The 9,406-nt window shown below is 37.1% G+C and overlaps 1 protein-coding gene across 3 annotated transcripts; it reads right to left on the bottom strand.

Annotated features, from left to right (window-relative positions):
* Positions 1-2,471: 2,471 nt before the first annotated feature.
* On the bottom strand, positions 2,472-8,744 carry LOC109090844. Of its 3 annotated transcripts, none has more exons than XM_019104685.2 (5): positions 8,602-8,744; positions 8,065-8,153; positions 6,835-6,921; positions 5,408-5,589; positions 2,472-5,338 (listed from the first exon to the last, which is right to left on the bottom strand). In XM_019104685.2, the coding sequence occupies exons 2-5, from the start codon at positions 8,141-8,143 to the stop codon at positions 4,466-4,468; spliced, it is 1,221 nt and encodes a 406-aa protein (XP_018960230.1). In that variant the 5' UTR covers positions 8,144-8,153; positions 8,602-8,744; the 3' UTR covers positions 2,472-4,465. The 3 variants fall into 3 exon arrangements, with proteins under 3 accessions (XP_018960230.1, XP_042609059.1, XP_042609058.1); XM_042753125.1 differs by lacking the exon at positions 8,602-8,744 and adding an exon at positions 8,270-8,591; XM_042753124.1 differs by lacking the exon at positions 8,602-8,744 and having other exon boundaries at positions 8,065-8,591.
* Positions 8,745-9,406: the final 662 nt, after the last annotated feature.

Here is a 9,406-nt window from a genome sequence, read left to right as displayed (position 1 = left end):
ATTCTGGTTTACTACTTGGGAAAAAGTAACTCATTCTTATTGTTAACCACAGATTAACTGCTATTCTAAGACCCCATGAGAAAGTTCCAGTGGAAACACATGGAAAAATAGACAGGTGACATACAATCTGATGCTATTCATTTATAAAAAATTAGTTCAACTTATTGTTTAAAAACTCTAGTACCACTTATAAATCTATAATAAAAAATAAAAAAAGTTTTTACAAAACGTAGCAGCAACTTTACCTTCTATTTCCAGCTTAACAAATTAACTGGAAGGAATATCAACTGCCATTTGATCTCTACAAAGCAAAGCCAGGCAGGTCTTAAGAGACTGGAAACACTTTTGCTCATTCAGTAGATGAGCTTGTGAATACATACGGAGCAGCATATTTCCAACTGTTCTATTTTTGTTTCCAAACGGCTGGTCTGGTGCTGATGGCTACCTGGGAATCTTCCACCCCAGGCATTCAGATATAGTGGTGTAATTGGTACAGCTGTCAAACAGAAAGCAGGATGAGTGAAAATGTTTCAAATAAGGACCATAATGATTTTGAGTAAATTTTTTGTATTCCTATGTGGGAATGTTGGAAATAAATGTTTTTGTCTTCTTTAAAGAATCTCTTAAATTAGTAATGTGTCAACTGATATTTTGATAAGAATAACACCTCTACCTTTACCAATACAATTATAATTTAATAACTTAATCCTTATTTAACCACTGTTAATATCTGCTATAAACCTCATTCTCAAATTAAGATTTTCATCATGCTTGTGCAAATGCATGAATGATATGCACATCACATTCTTGTATTCCACCTAAAGCATCTGCCCTGATACCATTGGCTCCTTGGTAAACAATTACATTTATAAAAAAGAAAGAAAGAAAGAAAGAAAAGAAAAGGATTAGTTCACTTCCAGAATAAACATTTCCTGATAATTTCCGCACCCCATGTCATCCAAGGTTTTTGAGGAAAACGTTCCAGGATTTTTCTCCATATAGTGGACTTCAATGGGAGCCAAAGGGTTGAAGGTCCAAACTGCAGTTTCAGTGCAGCATCAAAGGGCTCTACACGTTCCCAGCCGAGGAATAATGGTCTTATCTAGTGAAACAATCAGTAATAAAAAAACAAAAACAAATTGGAATTAAACAATTAAAATACCTTTTTAACCACAAATGCTCATTTTGCGAATATGCAAAGAGTGTTGAACGCCTTTTCCAAAAAATGGTAAAACAACAAAGTCGGACGATTTCGAAGTTGGAGGACAAAATGAGAGTTTGCAGTTTTTGGCCTACCCTACCTTTTTGAACCGTAGTACGAATAACTAACTACACATGACCTTTCCAACGTGAAGTCAAGCATTTGTGGTTAAAAAGTATATACGTTTTTATTTTTTTTAGAAAATGACCGGTTGTTTCACTAGGTAAGACCCTTGTTCCATGCGTTGGATTGAACACCTTGGAAGACATGGGGGTGAGTAAATTATCAGGGAATTTTATCCTAGGCGTGAACTAATCCTTCAAGAGCAATTTATTTATGTTTATGATTATTTCACTGTTTAAATCATCATAGCTAATGTAGTATATATTTGTAACATTTGTAATATATTGATGCATCTTCAAACATTTGTAAAGGACAAAGGTAGATCATTTAAGACATTTGCAAAGTATCAAAAATAAATTTTTCCAGGTATGTTAAAAGGTTTCATTCTTATATTACAAACAAACACTAAATATTTTTTGATGATCTTTGGTAGAGTTTAAAAAAAGTCTCCTAACCAACAGCAATGCTCCCAACCACTAGGGGCAGATATTTGTGAAATTGGGTACTAGTATCCACATTATCAGCTTTCAGTACCATAGTCTTGCGTAGCCAGACCTTCAGACTGACGGCTGAAGGTCTGGAATCCATGGCAGCTTTCTTTGGCCAAGGCCTGCCCATTAGGCGGCATGTTTGACCGACATGTCAAACAATCAATCACAGTTTGTTTCGTTCAGCAGCACGTTTCGGGGCGTGGAAATGTCGCCACAATAACAGACCAGTGAGTAAAACTCTCGGACATATTTTAAGGATTCTGTGCCACGAAGTTTAAATATTTTACGTACTATTGAGAATCCAGCATTTAGTTGTTCCTGATAAGCACTCATCATTACTGTTGTAAACGACGGCTTTCTTCTTTCGTGAGGGGGTTTGTCGGCACGGCATCTTTGTTTCCAGGCGGAACCTTAAAAAGGTGCCACACATGTCTCCCAGAAATCCCGTGGAATTCAACCGATCCGATGATGACTTCGAAACTCCTGAATAGTTTCCACTTTTGTGTGTCGTATGCATCAGACGTTCAGCCAACGGTCCGTGGGCGTGATGTCCGAGGCTGAGACTTACGTAGCCTCTTGCTAAAATTGCTAAAATATTTTTTCCAAGATTCACAAAGCACATTTGCTATTGGAACAAATCATACATGACAAGAAAGTCAGTGCATCAGATTCTCTTTAATATCAACATGTACAAATGCAGTTTCTGCAAAAACGTTATACAGAAAATACATTGCCTCACATTATTCTGGTTTCTAACGCATTGAGAATGTTTTCTAGGCCAATAAATTTAACCTGAGAGTTCATGTTGTTAGACCTTTACAGGGCAAGATCAACCATCCAAAAATATAGATTTAAATAGGCTAATGAATAAGAATAAACCAACAATAAATGTTCTATTTGAATCTAAATACAGCTTTCCTAATGTCAGAAGCTAATTGCAGGCCCGTAGAAGAAGGTAATGATCACACTGATTGACGTCACCACCACACTAATTGAAATACAGGCACTGTTCACTGTGAGCACTGCTATGAAACCTCAGATGAAACTGATCTCTGCCATACATCACAAAATTACACCAACATGGAGCATTTCCTGAACATGTCAAAGCATAAGGACGACATTTTGTCTATACCTGATGAGTGCATACAGTGTGCGCGTGTGAATGTCACAATAATCACACTGGACGAGTTCAAACGAAAGGCACCAAAACTTAGGAGGGTCTTTCTTCACCAAACTGAGCACTAAATATCAAAACAGAAGAATCACTGCTGATAAGTATAAGCCATGTTAAATATATTTCCCCTTAAGCACATGTACGTCACCAAGACACATTATATTTGTGTGCGGACGTCAGAACAACAGCAGATTACTATAAACTTGAAAACATAAATGTTGCAGAAAACATTCCAATCTACACTAAAAGCAAACAACGTGTTGCAAAGTGACAAAACTAGATTGATCACATTATAATCAACAATATATCCATTGATTATAATGACAGCTATCTATCTTTGTTGCATTGGTCACTTTTATTACAAACTAGGTGTACATACTGTAAACTAGCTAATGCTCTTAAATGAAAATGCACGCATTCAAGATGTCTCAGTGACATACATTTGCTGTCAGGGTTGTTACATTTTTCTAAATGGCTAAATCAAAATACAATAGAAACCATGGAACAACAATCATAATAGATAAGCATAAACATTATCGTAATAAAAATATTTTGATCTATATTCACTGCGCAACATTAAATCAAACTAAGCCACGTTTCAGCAAAACTTGTGCATTTCCTTGTGGTTAGTGCAATATCAAGCCTTTGCAATTGAGCATTGCTCCACAACTCTGTTTAATTCATTTTCCAAATACCAACACTCCATAAAAGTTATAAAGTGGGCCAATTTCAATGCTTTACAAGATCACAAAATTCACATTGTTTCCAAGCACTGAATTATTTGATCAAACATGTTGAATATTACACATTTAATAAAAGACACTTAACCTAGTAAATGAAATGTCTCCTCATAGAGGACTACTCTTACTGTGCATCTTTCAAACCCTGGTTAAACACAGAGAAATATCAAACAACTGTCAAATGAATAAGGAGGCCAACAAAGGTTGTGCTATGTACTGCCAGATTCAGTGATTAATCATGTTTAGTCCTCAATTTGTCCTCAGAGTGTTTGAGATGTTTAGTTGCTATAGTACTCCAGTTTGACGTTTCAGCCTCAGTAGTGGTGTTTGCAGCCATATATGACATTGTTTCATCTCCTGAGAGCTCCCACTAACTTCTTCCTCAGCATAAACCTGCACAGCATGGCTATGTACCCACGTGAAGAAGAAAAAACAGGAGATATATTCCCAGACAAAACTCATTGTTTAGCAGCTGTACAAAGCATGTTTGTTCTTGTTTTGTTTAGCCAGAAGCAAAACGAATGACTCAAATTCTTAGGGTTTGTTTTGCTAAAATGGCCAGTGAACAACTTAAAGTAAATTTTCACAGTTAGTACTCACACCATGACATCCAGCTCAGTTAAAACACAAAAAAAACTGCCTTTCACTGTTAACAAAGGAAATAATATAAAAAAAAAAAAAAAATGTACAAACTACAAAACGCTCAAATAAAAGTGAGGTTCCTCAAGGTTCGCTATCAGGTCCAAGCCACTTTTCGAGAGATTGCCTGTTTAAAGCACTCAGGGTCCGTGTTCCCACCCGGTCTCAGAGCTCTTTCGAGACTTACCAGAACGTTCTGATGGGATTCACGAATGTTGACCGGGTGTTTGGCTCTGAGCAGCTCGTAGGCGGCAATAAGCCTCATATTTTGTTTGACCATGAGGTACTGAATAATGCAAGTGGGTGCGAGGGAAAAACCATCACGACAATGCACCAGCACTCGCTTCCTCTTCTCCGTGGAGGCATCAATACACTCATTGATGTCATCGAAGCAGCGATGCTTGAGTGCCAGCCCTTCTTGGACTGTGTCCGGAAGGTCGCTTATGTCCACTTTGAGCCGAGACCAACTATGCTTGACACCCCTTGAACAAGTGCAAGGAATGACTCTCAAACAAGTCTCCCCGGGCAGGCTGCTCATGTCGATAATACTGTCGATATTATTGCGGCACAACGTGCGTCCGCTATAAGCCGCGTTCAGGTTTCCCACATAAATGTAGTCTGTTACCTTCGATATGACCGGTTCTGAGTACTGGAAGTGCTCAGGGACGCTCTGCTTGGGTTCTGGAGTCTCTGGGCCTGTTTTGGCACTGCCAGGACCAGTTCTGCGACTGTAGTTGCGCATTTTCTTAGATCCGGAGCGGGAAGGTGGATTGGAGTCAGACTCAGAGCTGCTGTTCCAAGGTGGGGAGAAGAGTGAAAAGCGACTAGAGGACTTGCTCTTGGTGAGGTGCTCCACCGGACTGGAGAGGCCAGAGCTGGAGGTGGTGGTGGAGCCAGAAGCGCAAAAGAGAGATGCTCTTTCCAGGGAACCTGTGCTGCTGGCTGCTCCAGCACTATGGGCCTGCTCCATCTGACGGATAAAAACACACATTAAGACGGGTAACTCAAACTGAACCTCCAACAAGCTACGAGCAGCTACCTGAGCTTTGAGGTTGTTCTTCCATTCCTGGGTCTCCAGAGCTTTGAAGCGTCCATTGCTGTCAGAGGACACTGAGAGACACAGGGGCCGATGGGTCCTGGGGGGTAGCTGGGGCGTCAGGGCCACGGCAAGCGGCCGGGAGTCAGGCTGCTCGTTCCTACTCATCAGATCTGGACAAGAGCCTAGATACAAATCATAGGGTTTGAGGTCAATGAACAGATCTTTTACCTCAAATTTTGTCAAACACAGAAAAGTTCAAATACCAGAACAAAAGCAAGAGAATGTGTTTTAATACAAAGTTTACTTAGTTTAATAATCTTCATGTTTGATGTAAAGGGGTCCATAGGGATGCATTAAAATATGCATCTAAAATTTGGTTCTGAGTAAACAAGATGATTGGATAGATACAAGACCAATAAAAAAAAAAAAAAACAGTACGCAAAAAAGGAGGATCTTCTAAAACCATTCCAAATGCAAGAGTCACTAATCTAGACACTTTTCAGATCCCAGAGTAATGGGTAATCATTTAAAAATCAAATAAATTCAATCAATGTTTATCAGTGCCCAATCATTTAAATCAGTATTTTTTCCTATTAGTTCTGGTTCCTGAAAACTGACAAAGGCCACAAGGTTTAAGATGTTCTATTGACATGCTGATTGTGGGCATTATAAAATCTCCCAAAGCAAAACAAGAGTTTCACTTCAGCTGTGTTCTTAAGTGCTCAAGAGGCTGATAAGGAACTGCCCTTAAGTTTCTCCCTATAAGGCACCGATCAGTCAGCGAGTGTGTGTGATTCAATGAGGATGCTCATTAATGGAGCTGAGAGTTTGTTTGATCCTGGAAAACACGACTCATGCATTAATACACCCACATATCTCACTTCAGACAGTCATTCCATCGTTTTATTGTTCCGCCGATTGACTATGTGCATGTTTGTTAACACGACACAGCGCCAAACAGCAAATCTGACCAAATCTGCCTGAGGATTCGTTCAGCTGCGACTAAATTTGAAGGATCCGCACATTAGTGAAAATAAACAACCATTGTCAACAATGCTAAAAGACCTTCAGACTCATGCAATATTGTCACTTACATTAATTACAGTTCCATACAATAAGTTATTTTAAAGAAATTCGCATTTACAAGCACATACAATTTGTGCCACAGATTCTCATGAATATGATTTTATTTTTTACATTTCTAATGTTTTTTTTTTTTTTTTTTTTTAAGATTTCTTTAATAAATAGTAATAAGACATTTCTTTCAATTTACAATTAATCATTTTGCTAAATCAGGTTTGAATACATATGGAAAACATACTAAAAAAGATAGTTAACAGAAATAAACTTTTGTTAGACAGTGACATCCACAGTATATGAATGTCATAACAGAAAACATTTACATAAACACATACTGTAGTGCTTACCAGTGGCACATGCTGAACGAGAAATTGGCTGGAGCTGCAAATGATTGCGAATCTTGAGAGAGTTGAGCAGATTCTTTGCAATCATGCCTGAATAAAATAGACCAAACGAAAAAAGGATTCCTGAAACAAGATCTTGTGAAATCAAAATTGTTTTGAGTTTGTGGTTTATAGTCCATGTCTGCAGTACAAACATTCATCCAATCAAATCAAATGGGCTCTAGAAAATACTGATTCACAGCTGTGGTATAAACCAAAGGCTATTAATTAATTTTATTACTTAAAAATAAAGTTACTTCAAGAGGCGTAAAGTTTGATTCTTAGGAACATAATTTAGAAGCTTCAAATGTGTGCAGAAAATGCAAATATGCCTTCTGACCAATACATTTCTTCCTAGTCATGTGACATCACTTAATTCACAAAATCTAATAAACTGTAGTCAATGACATACTCAGACTGCATTAATTTCCATGACTTTTCCAGGCTTCTTCCATTCCCTGCTATTTCCCTGTTATAACCCTTTTAACATCTCAGAATTACAGATGGTGAGGATATATATATATATATATATATATATATATATATATATATATATATATATATATATATACATATATATACACACACACACCAGAACATGTTAGTTTACTATAAAATGTAAAATAGGATTTTGGAAGTAGAAAGAAATTTTCAAATAATTTACAGTGAAAATCTATACTGAACAACACAATACATATAGCTGACATATACAGTAAAATAATAAAACATTTGAGTCACTTATGATGCATCACACTTAATTATTTCATTGAAATACTTACATTTGTTCTTATTTAGTGAACCGTTACCTACTTTATGGTGTTTTGCGGGACATTTTATGTTGTTAATGTTTGGCATTATTTTAGCATTATGCATGTTACCCTGATGGTGTTTTGTAATTGTGGAAGGTTTATTGTTAAAAACAGCTCGTCTGATGAACTGTAATTCATCATCTGGCCTTCTATTTAATTTTTTGTTAATAATTATGGTGATTAATATTTTTTAAGATGAGCCGTCTGAGAATGTTGGTACATTTATAAAACTTATTGCCTAAAACTGTCAATATTTATATTTTTGCTATCTTACAGCTGCTTTTGTGCATTCATAACATAATTTCAACCAGATTAATTAACATTAAAAGACATTTCAAAGACACAATCCTTATTTCCCAAAAGGCAGGTTTGAAGCAAATCTCACCATTTTGTTTGGACTGCGCTTTCTTATCCAGCTGATGAGGTGCCATGATGTCTCTGCTCCATTTTTCCAACGTTTCCATCTTCCACCCCCTGTAAACAAGTCAAATAACATTTCCAGAGCCATTTATTTCTCATCCTGAGTGTTGTTTGCCGTGTGAGGCATGTATATGCTGGTCAGATGTGTGACTGCAGTGAAGGGGACAGACAGACACCCCCGCACTCGAGCATTCCAGGACTTCACTCTGCTACACAAATATATGGCGTGATTTCACGAACAAGTGATGGTTTCATGACGCCGAACCCAGGCATGGTTATATAAACCGCACTGAATGGCTCGGGAAAAAAATGATCACTGCGTTAAATGAGCGTTTATGTCTCATCAGATGTGTTTGTGCAGCTTCATCCGGATGGATGTGCGCTTTCACTGCATGCACGCGACTCAGAACACCAGGGAGCAACAAACAGGAGTTACACATACAAGACACTTACAACATTTGTGAGCAGAAAACATATTAAACATAAGATCGTTTAAACAAACCCCAGCCATTCATCCTTGCAGCGCTCAGCTGAATGAAGCTCACGTGGAAAGACGTCACGGAAGCGACGAGCTGCGCTTCATGGGAAATGTAGTTCACATGTGTTGGGGGTACTTGTGGGTAGTTGACAAAAAACATCTTTAAGAGAATTTAGCTTAAAGTGATATGAATGTATATAGGTAAGTGTATATTTAGTTGCTGATAATGCCCCACTATTAGTGAATGATGAACGAAAAGCTCGTATTGAGGTCTGGAGTGGACACATACAACGAATAAACACGTTTTCGCAGCCTTAAAATGAACAAATAATATAAACCTGCAAAAGAAACTGTGACATGTGAAGTTTAAATAGTAAACATTAGCCCCTTAATTAAAATGAGCTCATAAAAACAGCAAAAATGTAGGCCTAATAGTAATAACAAATGGCTTAAGACAGTATAGGGATAGTTAGGCGATCATTTTTTACATTTCTTCTTTTTTACCTTTGATTGTTTAAATATTAAAGAAGTGTGATCGTGTAAATTCGTAAAAGCACAAATATTCAATTTTAGCCTCTCAATGAGCTCAAAAAAATGCAAAAAAAAAGTTAAACATATAATGAAAGTAGATTTATTATTTGTTTTTCTATTGTTGTTATTATTATTTGTTTCATAAATGTTGATTTTTTTCACCTTTAATTGATTAAATAGTAATGCAGTGTCACAGTGCAAATCTTGTACAAATACAAAGTACAAATATTCATTTTTAGCTAATACTTTAGTAGTTAACATGAGCTTATAAAAATCCCTGCAAAATATGAAACATGCT

The sequence above is a fragment of the Cyprinus carpio genome, chromosome B25 (assembly GCF_018340385.1).
Source record: "Cyprinus carpio isolate SPL01 chromosome B25, ASM1834038v1, whole genome shotgun sequence".
Lineage (NCBI taxonomy): Eukaryota > Metazoa > Chordata > Actinopteri > Cypriniformes > Cyprinidae > Cyprinus > Cyprinus carpio.
This window is presented reverse-complemented; position numbering and strand designations above follow the sequence as displayed.